Raw genomic sequence first — 17695 nt, forward strand, 5'->3', positions numbered from 1 at the left:
ACTCGGAATGGCTCATCTGTTGTATGTGACACGCTTTGAAGTGTTAAACGCTTCTGTTAAGCGTAACTGATTATTTTATCTGAGCACGGATAAGGTTTGCGAGCATATATTGTGTAACTTTGAAGGAAGTGTTCAAATATCTCGGAGGTAAGGGGGGAATGAGATTTGAACTCAGTCTGAGCTGGAGCCAGATTTGAACTCAGTTTGGGTGTGGTCCATGCATAACAGAGCACACAGCGCCAGGTGAGGCCGAGACACTGGGCGTTGCGATAGTTCAACATACTCGTCCGGTTGAATCTTTTCGAATTTATCTCCCCCCCCCCCCCCCCCCCCCCCCACTCCCCACCACCACCCGCTGCGTATTTGCTTAGTGCACGGTGTGGTATAACTCTTGGCGAGGCGCTTCCCCTACACGGTAACGTGTCCATCACTGGCATTGTGTGGAGAGGGAGCGGCGGGATGGGTCACCAGAGTTTCTGCAGGAAATCAGACACTATCGGTGTGTCTGAGGTGGTGGGTGGGGTTAATCGGGAAAAGAGAACATCTTGACCCCGTTGAACCGAACCTGAACACTGTATCCCGCTCTAGTATTACAAATATTTTGTGCTGACATATGACCAAATTATCCTATATATACATACATATGTTGCGGATAATACATAAATACATATAAAAATTCTATAGCATAATATATATTTCTGATAATGCATATATTATTTAGACATCTATCTCTCGCTATGTCTATCTCTCTGTCTGTCTCATTGTGTCTGTCTGTCTCTCTCTATTTGTCTGTCTGTCTCTATCTATCTGTCTCTCATTCTGTCTATCTGTTTGTCTCTCTATTTGTCCGTCTGTCTGTCCCTCTGTCTCTCATCCTGTCTATCTTTCTGTGTCTCTATTTGTCTGTCTATCTATTTGTATGTCTGTCTATCCCTCTGCCTCTCACCCTGTCTATCTGTCTGTCTCTATTTCTGCCTGAATATCTATCTATCTGTCTGTCTCTCATTCTGTCCATCGATTTGTCTGTCTGTCTCTCCATCTATCTGCCTGCCTCTCTATCTGTCTATCCATCCATCCATCCCAATAAATTGATGTGGACTCCATCTATCACATACATACCGAGTGTGAGATTACAGGTGCGGTATGGATCCCCTGTCTTCACGCTTCAGGTGCGGTTGGGCTGGTTCTGCACGGGTTTGTCCTCAACCCCGCTCCCACTCCCAAGCACCGGGCTCCCTCTGCCCTTACACATCCCAGTCTCAGCGCCCAGCCCGGGACTCTGCTGTCCCGAATGCTCCTTCCCATTCCTGCAGGAAATAAACGTTACAAGTAGATTTTACAAATGGTGTTTTGATCTTAAATGCATAAGGGACAGATTAGAGGGTCTGGCTAAGACTTGGTGACTGTGTCTCTCTATAATTAAAAGTGGGATTTCTGTTTATATATCCCAGGGATAGTGCTTTGCCTTTTCCTCTTTCCTTCTCTCTCTCTCTCACTCTTTCTCTCTCTTTCACACACACTCTTTCTCTCTCTCTCTCTCTCCCCAACCCCCCACCCCCCTTCATTCTTCAGGCTGTCACTCCAAAGAGGAGGCGCAGTACCTGGGAGAGGCTGCGCGCCGCCGGGGCTGGCGGGGGCGCGCTTTGGAGATTCAAGCCAAAACTGACAGCTCAGGCAACGGGCGTGCTTGCATCAGGAGTGCCCCCCAACATTACCCAACCCCCAACCCACACCCAAAGAAACCAAACCTGCCGTGTAAAAATGCCTATTGGACTCGACGCCCCCATTGGAAGAGCCGAGCCCGAGACCTAACGCCACAATCTGCGCCCAGAGGGAGCCTCCGCCGCCGTCTCGCCACGTTTACCCCGAAGTGTGTAAATGACGGGGCTCAAATTCCGACGGCACTCGGGCGTGTTCTGACCGACAGAAGCGATCAAATTCCTTCGTCAAACGGTAAGGGAAGTGAAATCTATTCCTATTTCAGCCACCTTTTGGATTGTGAAACCGACTCACATTTAGATGCAACAGACATTTCGACAACCTTAAGGATTAAAATACAGTTTCTAACATGAACAACAATGTTCCTATTATCAGAAATAGATCGAAGGTGAAATGTCAATCGGGCATCAGCGGTGTGAATTTCAATTTAATTGCGTCTTCAGCCCATATTTGATCTATTTTCAAAATACAATTTTACAGGACAAAATATTCCTCAGATTGGTGCTCTGGTGAGATGCCCGTTTGTGAGAGACACATACACGTTGATTATCCTTTAATTAATATTTCATGACACACACATAACTCCCACCCCTCAAAAAGAAAGCCCCAGTAACGAAATCTCGTGATTATGAAAGGAAATTGATTTAAAGCCGGCGACTGACGAGTCAGAAATGATTCATAAATCCCCCGCTTTAAACGCCAAACGACATTTTTCGATTGCAATCATCCTGAACGTGATACAAGAATCCTTTGATTTACAGACGGGCGCTTCTAATTTGATACAGTGTCAATCTCACACTGATAACGCTCCTGTCATCCGCATCGTACACAATAGGCTGAATTGTTTGAAATCATATTGTTAATTAGAAACACAAGCCTAGTTCCGAAATTCAGTATTTCATAGTTAAAAATGCAAACTGGGGGAATATTTGGAATAATCCCAAATATGGACTATGGCTGGAGACGGATTTTACTTCATGACAGAATTATTTCACATTCTCTGCTCTTTCGCGCCAATCTAGTACGATGCAGCGGAGTCAATTTAATATTACCCTTTCTAAAATTCCAAACTTTATAACTTGCCAAGATGTTTTTGTCTAGTGTGTATTTGGGAAGTTTATGTTGACGGTTGGAGGACGATTTAAAAAGCGGCTGATCCTCCTATCTCTCTCTCCACACCACCCCGCCCCCACCCCAGCTCCCCCGCCCCCATTCCGGACGGAGACTGGACATAACAAATCTCAAAATAAACCAGGGCCACGTTTGAGTCTAACACGTCAAATTGCAATCGCTTCCAGTCCGCGGCCTGAATCAGCCCCGGAACAATAGGAATCACCTGTATTTTTGTACACCTCAGCGTCAAAATTTGCTTTTTAAGTAACTCTCTTCTCCCCGAGCCTTGATTTTTAAGATCAAGCCAAGCAAGCGGGATAAATCCCGTTATCTTAACTGATTGCTTGCGGCGTAATTGTTACCATCTCTCTCTCTCTAAAAAGGACAGGGATTCCTGCACATTTGAGAGTGTGTGTTTGTGTGCGCTGGGGAGGGAACACGAACAGGGTGTTGAGCTGCGGGTCGCGTGTGCTTTAATTGGATGTCATGGTGTATTATTGCCGAGCTAATGAGAAGCCGCCTGGGAGCCGGCTTCTTGAATCCTCAGTCCTGCGGACAGAGGGGCTGGGAAAGACTTTGAGGGGTGCGTCCCGTTTTGTTGAAAGGTTTTAGAGAGAGTAAATAAGGAGAAACTGTTCCCACTGAAAGGACGGTCGGGAACCAGAGGACACGGGTTTCAGGTAATTGGTGAAAAGAAAGGGAGGGAGAGGGAGAGGGAGAGGGAGAGGGAGGGGCAGGGAGAAGGAGGGCGAGGCAGAGGGGGAGAAGGAGGGGGAGAGGGAGTTAGAAGTTCTTTTGAAGACACCGAGTTGTGACCTGAAATGCAATTTCACCTTCAAAAACCAACTGGATAAAACTGGAAGGTGAAACATTTGCAGGGCTGTGAGGAGGAGGAGGAGGGAGGAGGAGAGAGGGGAGGGGAGGGAGGTGGAGGAGAGAGGGAGGGGAGGGGATGGAGGTGGAGGAGAGAGGGAGGGGAGGGGAGGGAGGTGGAGGAGAGAGGGAGGGGAGGGGAGGGGAGGGAGGTAGAGGAGAGAGGGAGGGTAGGGGAGGGAGGTGGAGGAGAGAGGGAGGGGAGGGGAGGGAGGTGGAGGAGAGAGGGAGGGGAGGGGAGGGAGGTGGAGGAGAGAGGGAGGGGAGGGGAGGGAGGTGGAGGAGAGAGGGAGGGGAGGGGAGGGAGGTGGAGGAGAGAGGGACGGGAGGGGGAGGAGGGAGGGGAGGAGGAGAGAGGGAAGAGGAGAGGGGGATGGAGGTGGAGGAGAGAGGGGAGGGAGGTGGAGGAAAGGGGGGAGGAGGAGGACAGGGGGAAAAGGAGGGGGAGGGGGAGGAGAGAGGGGAGGGGGGAGGGGGAGGATAGAGGGGAGGAGGAGGAGGGGAGGAGGGAGGGGAGGGGGAGGAGGAGGAGGAGAGAGGGAGGGGAGGGGAGGGAGGTGGAGGAGAGAGGGAGGGGAGGGGGAGGAGGAGGAGGGAGGGGAGGAGGAGGAGGGAGGAGGAGAGAGGGAAGAGGAGAGGGGGATGGAGGTGGAGGAGAGAGGGGAGGGAGGTGGAGGAAAGGGGGGAGGAGGAGGACAGGGGGAAAAGGAGGGGGAGGGGGAGGAGAGAGGGGAGGGGGGAGGGGGAGGAGAAGGAGGGGAGGAGGGAGGGGAGGGGGAGGAGGAGGAGGAGGAGAGAGGGGGGAGGGAGGGAGTGTGACTAACCGGTTAGCTCTTTCAAAGAGAGGGTACAGGCACGATGGGCCGAGTGGACTCCTCTTTTTTTAAAAAAAAAAAAATTCTTTCACGGGATGTGGGCTTCACTGGCTGGGCCCAGCATTTATTGCCCATCCCTAATTGCCCTTGAGAAGGTGGTGAGCTGCCTTCTTGAACCGCTGCCCTTGTGCTAGCTCTCCCGGTGGCATTGCTGTGGTGGGTGGTGGTGGTGGTAGTGGTGGGTGGTGGGGGTGGGGGGGGGGTGTGGGAATGGCTGTTTGGCTCTGTTTGTTTGGCTAATAATGGGAATGTAATAAATAAACCGAAGGTGTAACTGGTGTGTGCGTTTCTCTTCCTCTCAGGGGAGGGCTCAAGATGGTGACTAAGTTGCTGTACCTGAGTGCCTGCTGCCTGGCTGCTGTCCGGCTCGCTCACGGCTGCCCCATGCCCTGCGTGTGTCAGGACAAATACTCGCACCAGTTCGCCGACTGCGCCTACAAGAACCTGGCCGCCGTGCCCCAGGGGCTGCCGCCCAACGTGACCACCCTCAGCCTGTCGGCCAACAAGATCCGGGCGCTGCTCCGGGGCTCCTTCGCCGGGACGGTGCAGGTGACCTCCCTGTGGCTGGCGCACAACGAGATCGGCCGGCTGGAGAGGGGTTGCTTGGCCCCCTTGCAGCAGCTGAAGAACCTCGACCTGAGCCACAACCAGATCGTGGAGTTTCCCTGGGCGGACCTGCGGAACCTGACGGCGCTGCAGCTCCTCAAGATGAACAACAACCTGATGGTCAGCGTGCCCGCGGACGCTTTCGGCAGCCTGAGGGACCTGCGCTCCCTGCGCATTAACAGCAACAAGTTCCGCACCCTGCACCGGGGCACCTTCGACTCGCTGGCCTCCCTGTCCCACCTCCAGATCTACAGCAACCCCTTCTCCTGCGGCTGCGAGCTGGAGTGGCTGAGGAGCTGGATCCTCGAGGCGCTCATCTCCATCCCGGAGAGGCAGGACATTGTGTGCTGGGAGCCCCAGGGGCTGGAGGGGACGCCGGTGGTGGAACTGCCCGAGCTGCACTGCAGGGCCCCGGGGGTTTCTCTCAGCTCCCAGCCCAGCAACCCCAGGGCGGAGTTCCCCGACGGCTCCAGCCTGGCCTTGCACTGTCACGCCAGCGGGAACCCCCCGCCCGAGGTCCGCTGGAAGATCCGCACGGCCGGCGGGGAGATGGAGCTGAACGAGGCCCCGGCGCGAGAGGCAGGGGGCCAAGACCTCGACCCCCACCGCAAGCAGAGCGGGGGCCGCTACGTGCTCCTCAAGAACGGTACCCTGGTCATTCCCCGCCTGTCCAAGGCCCAGGAGGGTCGCTACACCTGCTTGGCCAGCAACCCGATGGGAAGCAACGACTCCTCCCTCAATGTGCTGGTGACTCCCTCCCCAAAGCACGGCCCCGGTTACAGCAAGGGCCCCGTACCGGATGGGAAGCCCGACCCGAAGATGGCCAAGAACAGCGTCCTCAAGCCAGAAGGGAAGGAGCGGCCAATGGTCGCCCCCACCGCCGGCGGCGGCGGCGGCGGCGGCGTCGTCGCCGTCCCGGCCGGCGGAGCCGCCTCGGCTACACCCGCCGCCCAGAACTGCGCCCAGAAGGAAGGCAGCCACTACATCTCCAATCACGCCTTCAACCAGAGCTCCCAGATGAAGCAGCACACCTTCGATTTCGGGGTGATCGCCCTGGACGTGAGCGAGACCGACGCCAGGGTCCAGCTGACCCCTTTCCAGAAATCCGCCAGGAACAACCTGCAGATGCTGTACCTGTGCATGGAGGAGGGGGGCAAGGAGGCTGCAGTGGTCCAGTGGTCAACGATTGAAAGCGGCGTCAACTCCTACCGCTTCCAGGGCTTAACCCCGGGCTCCAATTACACCCTGTGCCTCACCTACACCGGGCCAGACTGCCAGGTCCAAGTGGTCTTCACAACCAAGAGGAAGATCCCATCCCTGCTGATAATGATCGTGGTCAGCTGCTTTCTCCTGGGTCTGGCCACCATCCCGTTGCTGGGCGCAACCTGTTGCCACCTCATGTACAAGTACCGGGGCAAGACCTACAAGCTCATCATGAAGACCCAGGTCCCCGGGGAGCTGGGCAAGAACGCGCCCAGCATCTTGGAGGCCAGCGCCTCGTTCCCGGGCTCCGACAAGCTGTACCAGCCCAGCGAGGCTGGGGACGAGAGCGTGGCCGCCGACTCTATCCCCTGCTCCCAGAGCAAAGCCAACCAGGAGGAGTTTGAGGCGGGCTCCGAGTACAGCGACCGGCTGCCCCTGGGCGCAGAGGCTGTCAATATCAGCCAGGAAATTAACGGCAACTACAGGCGGCCGGTGCGCTGATTCCTGGCCGGCGGGAGGAGGAAAATCGCGCACCAAATCTTCGAACAAGCCCAAAGCGTTACAAAGACACCAAACCTGTGGACCTCCCAGGCGCCGTAACCCCATCATCCCAGGATTTTGTTATTGATACTTGACAGAAATGACTTCCTGGCATTCCTAACAGAGAGAGAGAGAGAGAGAGACCAATTCAGGCATCCACAGGGAATCTCCCATTCAGCCCACTGGGACCAAAAATGCAATCGAGACCAGCTTTGGAGAAAGCTGCAGAAATATTGTCAAGATATATTGGTGCTTTATCGGTTTAAAAAAAAAACCCACCGCCTTGTCTCTCCTTTTGTAGAGTCCCGCCTGTGCAGCATGTCTGTCACCCGGTGCACTGCAAACCTCTCTCCATTCCCCACAGTTTAATCTAGTGAACGTGTTTATGTGTTTTCTCTCGGTGTTTACTACAAGTGCAATGTTAAGTTACATTCCGCCAGCAGATTCTGCAGTTTTCCGCCTCGCTGCCAGAGCTGAAGCTGTGTTCGTGTTAAGAGATTAGTCCGTTCTACAATGCCGGTGATGTTTTGCCTGTGTGCACAAAAGGGTGCATTAGGTGTTAAGAAGGGGGGAGTCGGAGGGATTCTCCGTTGCCTCTGTTGAGCGATCTCGTTGTGGGGTCTGGTGTGTGTGTGTGTGTGTGTGTGTGGTGTCTGCTTTAACCTCGACCAACTCGCGCTCCTCCCCGCCCTTTTTGATATTCATCTGTCTCTGTATTCAATAAAAAGGGGAAAAAATAAACTCATAGCAAAGTGCAGATCCAATTCTTGTTCGCAATCGGTCCCAATTCTTCGCCATTGACAAGAGATCCACTTCGTTGGCAATGATCATGTCCAATTTACTCCGCCGTTGATGGCCGTGCATTCAGCTGCCTGGACCTTCCCAGGACTTTCCATCTCCCCGGAGGATGCTGCTTCGGAGATCCCCCCCCCCACCCCCCACGCAAGGACCTCCGGGAATGGTCCGGAAATTCAAACTTCCGATGGACCCTGCACTAGGAACCAACCCATACTCGGAAACTGCGTGTGTTCAGGCACTCTCTTAGCAGAATCGTTACCAGAAAAAATTTAGAATAATTAAAATCGCTTCCAATTCTTGGGTAACTGTAGTAGTAACCCCACCCCCCCCACCACCACCCCCGAACAGGGCCCCTCAACTACTCCCCAAACCCCCCTTCCCAATGCCCCAACTGCACCCCCCCCAACTCCCCACTACCCTCTGACTAAGCACCTGAACCTCCCACTGACCACCCAGCCTCCCTGACCCATCCTACTCCACCACTGACCACCCTCACCGCCTCCCAACCCATCAAACCCCTCCCCCGACCCACTCCCCCCTCCCAGCCACATACATTCTCCATGGCCTCTCAAAGTGGCTGGGACCTTTAAACTTGCCTGTATCACAGCAGCTAGTGCCATTAAAGAGGAGGAGGGGAAGGGGGGGCGGGGGCATTATCTTCACTTCCTCCAGTGCTGCTGCACTGGACAGAGAGGATCCCTGAACAGCTGCACTGCACTATTCTCACCTGGCCCCAGTCTGAAGGTCAAATGAGAAAGGTACAGCTGCATTCTGGTGTAAGCAAAAAGGAACGAGTGGCAGTTTGATTCTCCACTCCTCAGAAGTTCTGGGCTCAGAATACCCTCCCTAAGCCTCTCTGCCTCACGACCTTTCCTCCTTTAAGGCATTCTTTAAAACTTACATCTTTGACCAAGCTTCTGGTTACCTGTTTCCCCTCACTGGGAATTTTGCTTTTGACCTCCTGCTGAGTGCCTCAGATATCTTATTAAATTAAAGGCACTGGGTAAAGACAAATGTTATACGGGTTGAGCTGGAATAAATCAAACAATGTGAGCAGGAATGGCCACGGAAAACTAATAGGTTATCATTATGAGCCAGCAGAGAGAACATAGATACAAAATGAAAGAGGTTTTCATCTTTCTTGATCCCAGCCCTCCAGGCAAGTACCCCAAAGCCTTCTACTGTCTTCTCATGGGGTTTCCCTTGGACCTCAAGTGTCTTCCCATCATAACCCTGCCCACCACCAACCTAAATAGGCACCGAGTTTAGTTTCCCTTCCAAAAGATGTTATGACTGAAATGGCAATTCCCCACAGCACTGCACGAACTCAAGAAATGGGAGCAGGAGTAGACCACATGGCCTGCCCATCCTGCTCCACTGTTCAATATCATAGCTGACCTTGGTCTTCAACTCCACCTTCCCCGACTGCCTCCACATGTCCCTCGGCTCTCCTGAGACCAAAAATCTGCCTATCCCAGCCTTGGATATATTCAACACCGGAGCATCCACAGCTCCCTGGGACACAGAACTCCAAAGATTCACAGTGAAGAAATTTCTCCCCATCCCGATCCTAAGATAATCGGCCCCTTATCCTGAGACTGTGCCCCCGTGTTTTAGGTTCCCCGACCAGCAGAAACAATCTCTCAGCGTCCACCCTATCCAGCTCCTTCAGAATATTGCATGTTTCAATGAGAAAATATGCATTATATGGTCAGCCTAGACAAGCTGGCACCAGAGAGCTAACAGGTTATATGTTCCATTCAGGTTAACATTGATATTTGAGTCCTTATCTAGCAGAAATTTGCAGTCAGGAAATAAAGAACTAATAATATTCCCCAGTTGCTGTAAAGAAAGACTTGCATTGATATAATACCTCTCCCAACCCTCAGGATATTCCAAAGCACTTCACAGCCAATGTATTTTTGGAAGTGTACATGTTATTGAAATGTATGAGGCACTATAGCCAATATACACACAGCAAGCTCCCCAAACAGCAGTGTAATAATGACTAGGACAGTTTTCAGTAATGTTGGTTGAGAGATAAATATTATCCACACTCCAACTTCGTTGTTGTTCTTTGAAGGTGTGTTTTCAGGGTGCAGCTAAGGAGGAAGACAGGACTTCGGTTTAACATCTCAGTTGAACAACAGCATCCCTAACAGTGTAGCACTCCCTCAGTACTACACAAGGGAGTCAGCCTCGATTTTATGCAGGAGCTGGAGTCAAACCCACAACCTGCTGAATCAGAGGCAAGAGATCTACCATAAAGGTAAGCTAGGTTTTTAAAAAAATTCTTGGAAAATACTGAAAACATTCAGCAAGTCAGATAGCAGCTGGGTGTCACTGAAGGTTATACATTTTTTTCTTTATTCTTTCATGAGATGTGGACATCACTGGAAAGGCCAGCATTTATTACCCATCCCTCATTGCCCTTGAGCTGAGTGGCTTGCTAGACCATTTCTGAGGGCAGTTAAGAGTCAACCACATTACTGTGGGTCCGGAGTCACATGTAGGCCAGACCAGATAAGGACAGCAGATTTCCTTCCCTAAGCAATATTAGTGAACCAGGTGGGATTTTACAACAATCATCGATAGCTGTCATGATCACTACCATTGAGATTAACCTTATCTTCCAGATTTATTAATTGAATTCAAATTCCACCAGCTGCCGTGGTGAGATTTGAATCTATGGGAAGAATTTTCCCATCGCCGAGCGAGAGATGGGGCCTGCTTGCCGCTGTGTAAAATTACACGTGGTGACACCAGGCGGGCGTCCCGGTGTCACCTAGATTGTCGGTTCAGCAGGCAGGCAGCTGCGTCAGCTGAGCACCCGCCGAACTGTCAAAGGCCTATTAAGGCCATTAAGAAAGTCATTAAAGCTCTTAAGAATGCTGCCTGTGCAACCTTAAGGCAACCTTCACGTTTTCAATGAAACCTCATCCACGGGCGGGATGAGGTTTCATGAAGTGTTTTAAAATGTAATAACAATTTATACTTTTATTCTTTGACGTGATAGTGTCACATGAAAGGACGTGTTTTAAAAAAGTGTTACAAACCTTCGTTTAGCACTGAAGCCAATCTGAGGCACCTCCCTGCCTTGGGGTGACCGCTGTGCTCTTTCGCGCGCATGTGTGAAAAAGTGCAGGGAATCCTCTCCCCCGCCCCCCAACCCTAGCCCGCACAGGGAGCGCTCTGTGCTTCCGGGAGTGCGTCACGCTGGGCTGGCCTTAATTGGCCGGCCCATGTAAAATGGCAGCACGCACCCGATCGATGGTGGGGGGTGGGTGCTGATCCAGTTTGTGCTCACTCCTGCCCGCCCCAGCACAACCCCCCGATGGGGTGAATGTTCTCCCCTATGTCCGCACAGCATCAGCTCAAGGATCTGGAATACTAGTCCATTGACATTACCACTACGCCGACATCTCTCCCAATAGAAGATGAACGTGGGAACTTGTCCACACTTTACGCCCATCTCTAAGCGTTTCTGTTACTTCTGTGTATACAGAGGGCCCAAAGTGACCATCAGATGTACCTCAGTCCTTGCTGGGACATGTATGGTCTTTGTTCTATGTAATCAGGGCAGCATGAATGAAAATCAAAGTTCCCCATGGTGAGTCTCCACAATCACAAATATAACCAACATGTTTGTACAGTGAGTGGATCTCTACAATATTACAATACATCTACACAGTGTCAGATTCTTCTATATTGACCCACTGTGCTACAAGTTTATCATGTGTGTCTTTACTAAATTACCATACACGACTGTAATGGAAGATTGAGAGTTGTCTATGCAGCAATGTATATTCTGGGCTTTTCTCTGGACTCTTGGAAATTCATGTTTTTAGCCTCCTGGTAACAATTTGAGGAAATATTGCCTTAAGTCACTAGGTTCATACAGCAAGAGCAACATGTCATTTCCATATAAATGGATTTGGAAAAAAAATCCACAAGGTTTCAAATGTAGCAGGTCAGATCAATCAGAATTAAATTATTCAAGAAGGACCTTTGGGAACTGGGGCTACCCCTTGTGACAGGAGGGGGAGGGGTGGAAACAGGAGAATGCAAATGGGAAGCTCCCATTTCATCACCAGAACACATCTTCCTCCAAATAGGTTAAAGGGATACTTAACGCTGGAGGTTTAAAACTAACTCAACAGGGCTGATCAGTACCAGTGTCCTGGTTTTTGCAGCCAGTGCTGTTGGGTACAGGCCAATCCCATCAGAACAAAATAAAATCAAAAATCAATAGCTGGTAGCTTCAAACAATGCCTGTGAAATGCCAGTTGCTGGTACTATTAAGCCCATGTGTGATGCTAACTTTATTGCCATGAAATGACAGATGGGCACCATGACCTGTAGCAGGTACCTTCACTATTTCACTTCCTCTGAAGGATGCCAACGTTTTAGGATGGCTTCTCAAATCCTAGTTGCTGGGTGAGCACTTGCCGTGGGATGGCTGCCTATTTTCATTACAGGCACAGTAATTTATCTGGAGGGTAATTTGATAATTACCATTTAGATACGGCAGTTCACTGAGGCAGTCCTGCTTCCTACAATTCACCCTGTGATCCACTCACTATTGCATCTGCCCTCAGTAGCTGTGCCTTCAACCAGCGGAGTCCTAGGGCAGAATTTTTCCGTTGGCGTACGGGGGGGGGCAGGGTCTGCTCACCGACGTGGGATGATGTCGGGTGGAACTCCTGTTGTCACCCAGCGTCATTTCCATTTTCAGGTCGGCAGGGGTGTAGCCGAGTCAGATGAGCACCCGCCGATCTGTCAATGGCCTATTAAGGCCGTTAAGAAACCAATTCAGCTCATTAATGGACCTGCCTGTCCAACCTTAAAAGGTTGGCGGGCAGGCCAGGAACCCAGGCGGGCTTGTGAAAAAAAACATGAAAGCTCATCCACTGGCAGGATGAGGCATCATGAAGGTTTTTAAATTTTAACGAAAGGTTGCAATAAAAATTATGGACGTGTCCCAGCTCACGTGAGACATTTTAAACATTTTTATTAAAAGTTTTAAATCGGAGCTGATCTACCTGAGGCAGCACTTAGTCTCAGGGAGATCTGTGCGCTCTTTTGCTCGCATGTGTGAAAGAGCACATTCCTGGCTGAGGGAATCCACCCTCCCCCACCCCCCACCCTGAACAGGGAGCGCATAGCACTTCCTGGCAGACATCATGCTGGGCGGCCCTTAATTGGCCCACCCACATAAAATGGCAGCGTGCTCCCGACTGGGGATGCTGATTGGGAGCTCACCCGCTTGTGCCTGCTCCCGCTCTTCTGACAGGGGGAAGACTTTTCCCCTAAGCTACAAAATTCCGTCCTCAAACCTCTTCACTTCTCTCGCCCTTCCTTTAAGAAACTCCCTAAAACCTATTCCTACGAGCAAGTGACCTGATGTTTCCTTTGACTCTATCAATTTATTTTTGTCTGACAATACTCCTGTGAAGCGCCTTGGGGAATTTTACTAATTTAAAGAAGGTACTGTATAAATGCAAGTTGAAATCCTATCTCAGTGTGAAGAATTGTATAGGTACTTGACTGCACCCAGCAATAGATAGTGTAATTTGAAAACAAAAGGAGCAAACATTCGGATACCAGAAAGTGTGCGAATCCTTGTTGGAGATGAAAAAGAAGACCCCTCAAATTTATAGAAAAGTCTGAAATCAGTTTAAGCTTCATCATAATGATTGTATTTTATTTTATAAACAGTGAAAGTTAAAACAATAGCACAGTAAAATACATGTCTGTCATGTCAAAGAAAGGTCACATATCTCACAAGGTAAAGTGATAAGTCAGTGTTATGTATTAAAGGCACCTTTGGATATTTTGACTCATTGGAAACAAAGGCAAAAAATATTAAAAAAAACACTTTGGAACGATTGAGTCCACAGTCCAATGTTAATCCTGCAAGAACTTCAAATGTTTTTGAGGGCAGGGATAGGGGCAGCAGGCACGAGGGTATACATTAAAAAGGAAACATAATCTTACAAACCTTTACAAAGTTTTAAAGGCATTTAACCCCTTCTATACCAGTGATGTGTGCTGAATTAACAGACCAAGGCATTATCAACATCAAATAACTTTGCAAAAGGTGGTTCCAAAAAAACTTAAAGATGGTCAAGCTGCTCCATCTTTTATATGGCAAATAAATCAACAGGTAACAGGCAAAACCTTTCCATACTTACCATCATAGAGCCTGGCATCAAACTCTACAATACTGGAATTTCATGGATACAAGTATTCTCGGCTTCTAACTTTTATCATTACTTGCTCAAATGTCAATGTCATTTTGAACATGCAGGACAGAATAAACCAGATTCCCCTTCATTCACTTACTGTAGGGCTTTATATTTCAACATTACCAAGCAAAAAAGTTCTTTGAAGTGGCACCGTACTGTAAGGAACATGCCAGTTATTTCAATACCATTGGCTTTACGCTGCACACCATAACAGCTCTCAGGTCAAACCCCATTCAACAAGAAACTGCAAAATATTTTCACTTTAGTTCACCTGAGTGAATGACCAAACATAGCGTGTATGTGATCACAGCAGAGGGCTCTCAAGCTAACTGAAGATCATGCAAAAAATTACACTAGTCATGGATCGGACAGGCTTTAAATTCCACCTGATCCTACAAGTGGTCACACATATTTGGAGAGCTTCATAATTTTACCACCCATCTGGATTCGAGGAAAGGACACCGGTTTCAGACCAATCACTTAGTTGTACGGAACTTGAATATTACTGAAAAAAGATACATGCTGTTGAAGCTTTTTGTCTTGCACTCATCAGGACAGACGCAAGAATGCCAAATTTCAAAAGAAGCAACTATTTATACTGCATGAGAAAAGGGTGCTGATTGATTGGCAAGTTGATTCTCCATGGTGACACCTCGGCCAGAGTCGACTTGCCAACCAATCAGCACGCTTTTTTCATGCAGTATAAATTGCTGCTTCCTTTGAAATTTGTCATTCTTGTACCTGTCCTAATGAAGCTTCAACAACATGTTATTTTATTCAGCAATGCCACAAGACTCTGCAGCTTCTAGTTTAATCAGGTAACCTGTGGTTTTGCCTTGATTTTCACATGGTTGTGCAGGATTTGATGGGTCTACATGGATCTAAAGGGGTTTCATCAATTGCCGTAAAGCCAGGACCCTCAAATTAGTTTGAAACACTGGAGGCAGAGAGTTTGATGGGTTTGGCAACCTCTTAGCACCAAGCTCCCTTTCAAGCAAAGGTAAGTTATTTATCAAATCTCAAATGGCCAATGACACTCTGGCATGTATAAATTTAATAGCAACATTTTAACCCTCAGATCAGTTTTGAATCATCTCAGCAAGGGACATCTGGCTGAGATCATTCCCAAATTTACCTAGTGATGGGTTTTGTTGTATGCTATGCCAGAATGCAAGAATTCAGACTTTTGATCAGAGTCACACATGGTGATGAGCCATAAGAGTGCCCGGCTTCATTTCCAAATTAAAACTCATTTCCAATTCCCTCGGCATAAGAGTAGGACATTCCTGCCATTATATTCTGTGCATTGAGCTGCAATTACATTGCAGGAGCAGTAATCACAGGCAATAAAGCTGCAAAGAAAGAAAGGTTACTGATATAAATTATGCAGGAGAGAGGTTAAACTTTTCTATAATTCTTGGCATTTTAGAAATGTCAAGATTTCAAAACTTTGCATGTTATTTTAACAATTCCTAAACTAGTAAACCCAGATTCTTACAACTGCAGAACAGAATAGCTTTCATTTTAAAAATATTTATGACACATAATAATTGATGACACTTGGGGAGATTTGCTATAGCTGTTTAGAGTGCAAGCTGCACTCAAATACATAGCGTAAGCTCTCTATAGTGACTCGTTATCTCAGTGGTTGTGTGTAAAAATTCAAAACGAGTCCACTTAACCATTAGTAACAAAGTCCAATAATTAGAAAAGCAAGTAAACCATGTTACAAATGCACAACCACTAAAAAAATGACCATATAGCTACCTACTGGCCAACTCTAACTACACTGTGACTGTTGTCATGGCAAATGCTAATTGGGAAATATGACCAATCATTGCAACAGGAAGTAATGTGTAGTCATGATGTGTGCAACCAATGCAAGGTGTTTTTTTTTCAAACTGTATAGATAAATGATTAGCCTCCTGGATTGTATCAATGAGGAACACTGATTTATACAGGATCTTATGACTTTTCACGCAGTTCAGATTTAACAAAAATATTTGTGCTGAGTTTGGAAGAACTTTTCAGCTCCCCATTTGTAATTATATTAGTAGGTGAGCAAACTGTGGACCTCCTGCAGTTAACCAACGAAGGATTGTTTAGGAGGGTGTACGTCAAGCACCATCTTGCCAGAGCTCGTTTGGACTTTGTCATCTTCGTACATTTCTGATCGGGCACCAACTGAATTCCTGCCATCAAAACACACACACAACACACATCACAATAGTTCATGGATGCTTGAAAGCCTCATATACAACATGTAGCAAAATGTACAGCAATATAGGAAGTAGAGTTAGGTGAAGCCGAGGAGTTTCTCTGCAGTACAGGAAGAACAGCAGGCCAATGCAAAATTGTGGCTCTGCAGCACCATGAGTGATGGGAGGTTGCAATTACGACAAGATTACATAGGCAGTTTACATTATAACATAGGACCCAGGAATTTACAATGGAGTGGGCGTAGATGCAATCCTGAGAACCTAGAGATACAGGTGGGCATTCCATCATACATTTGTGGCATTTTATAATACTATAGATTAAAATAGCCACTGGACAAATTTACAATTAGTGCTGGGAGATGGAAGCCTCACAGTGACAAGACTATAATAATATTCACACTGGCATTGGATATTTGAAAGCCCATTAACTGCTGTGCAGCTCCAAACTGCATCACTTTGATTACTCACCTATCACTGAGTCTGGAACAGTTGTTTTTGGGTAGATTTCCTCAGCACCTGGCAATGTTAGACCCTGATCTGGGAAGTTTTGATATAGATCCCTCACTTTGATGATTTAAATTTGGAGGCTTTCTCATGTCTAGTGTCATAGGAGGCAGACAAAGCTCATGTCTGTTTCAATAGCTAGTCTTACCTGGAACAGGTCACTAGCCTGTGGCTGGGGGCTATAGTTTGAAGGGCAACACTCCACATCAAGCATGGCTGAAAGGGACTCTCCCACGCTTATGTATGGGAAGGATTTACAGATTGATACTCAACCTGTTTGGCCATGTTATAAATGCACCTTCCTTGGCCATCAAGTCCCAGAGTAGGACTCAAACCCAGAACTTCTGGCTCAGAGACAGGGTCACTGCCCACTGCACCATACTGTGAAGAGCATCAGAAAAAGAAGAAACACATAATGTGTATCTGATTTCTCCATCAAATTCTAAACATTCAAAAATAAATCGCCCAATTAGTTTTCCAACATCTTCCCTTCCATTGTACAATCACTGACCTTCTTCAACAGATTTGCCTCTATCATTGCAGCTTCTCCCAGAACTTTGGGATTTGAGTAGGAGGAAGCAAAAAGCTTTCATCACTGGGTGGGACTGACTGGCCTCCACCTCCAGGAAGTTAGAGTAACAGCGATAGCCTGCAGAAAGAAAAAGACAATGATTCTCAATGCAGCATTCAAAGGCTCACGCTGCTATTGGTTCCTAGCTATTCAATAAATCACACTTGCATAGATGCAAGGGATTCTTTATTCTTTCATGGGATGTAGCTGTCGCTGGCCAGGCCCCCATTTATTACCCAAGCCTAATTGCCCTTGAACTAAGTGGTTTGCTAGGCCATTTCAGAGGGCAGTTAAGAGTCAACCACATTGTCATGGGTCTGGAGTCACATGTGGGCCAGACCAGGTAAGGACAGCAGATTTTCTTCCCTAAAGGGAATTAGTGAACCAGATGGGTTTTTTAAAAAAACAGTTGATGATAGTTGCCAT

General features: G+C 48.4%; 2 protein-coding genes across 3 annotated transcripts in view; one reads left to right on the plus strand and one right to left on the minus strand.

Moving 5' to 3' along the window:
* Positions 1-1801: 1801 nt before the first annotated feature.
* On the plus strand, positions 1802-7665 carry islr2 (immunoglobulin superfamily containing leucine-rich repeat 2). The gene is made up of 2 exons (XM_041178529.1): positions 1802-1953; positions 4883-7665. The coding sequence occupies exon 2, from the start codon at positions 4896-4898 to the stop codon at positions 6888-6890; it is 1995 nt and encodes a 664-aa protein (XP_041034463.1). The 5' UTR covers positions 1802-1953; positions 4883-4895; the 3' UTR covers positions 6891-7665.
* A 7028-nt stretch (positions 7666-14693) lies between these two features.
* The window catches only part of stra6 (signaling receptor and transporter of retinol STRA6), a 40941-nt gene continuing 37939 nt past the window's right edge, over positions 14694-17695 (minus strand). For both annotated transcript variants that reach the window (XM_041178669.1, XM_041178670.1), the window contains exons 17-18: positions 17210-17347; positions 14694-16167 (exon numbers count right to left, since the gene is read on the minus strand). In XM_041178669.1, the coding sequence (XP_041034603.1) occupies positions 15941-16167; positions 17210-17347 (365 nt within the window). In that variant the 3' untranslated portion in view covers positions 14694-15940. The remainder of the gene's footprint in view (positions 16168-17209; positions 17348-17695) is intronic.

The sequence above is a fragment of the Carcharodon carcharias genome, chromosome 32 (assembly GCF_017639515.1).
Source record: "Carcharodon carcharias isolate sCarCar2 chromosome 32, sCarCar2.pri, whole genome shotgun sequence".
NCBI classification, from domain to species: Eukaryota; Metazoa; Chordata; class Chondrichthyes; order Lamniformes; family Lamnidae; genus Carcharodon; species Carcharodon carcharias.

What these genes read in the sequence shown, in the direction of transcription:
- islr2 (XM_041178529.1), top strand. Translation starts at nt 4,896, where the DNA reads ATGGTGACTAAGTTGCTGTACCTGAGTGCCTGCTGCCTGGCTGCTGTC.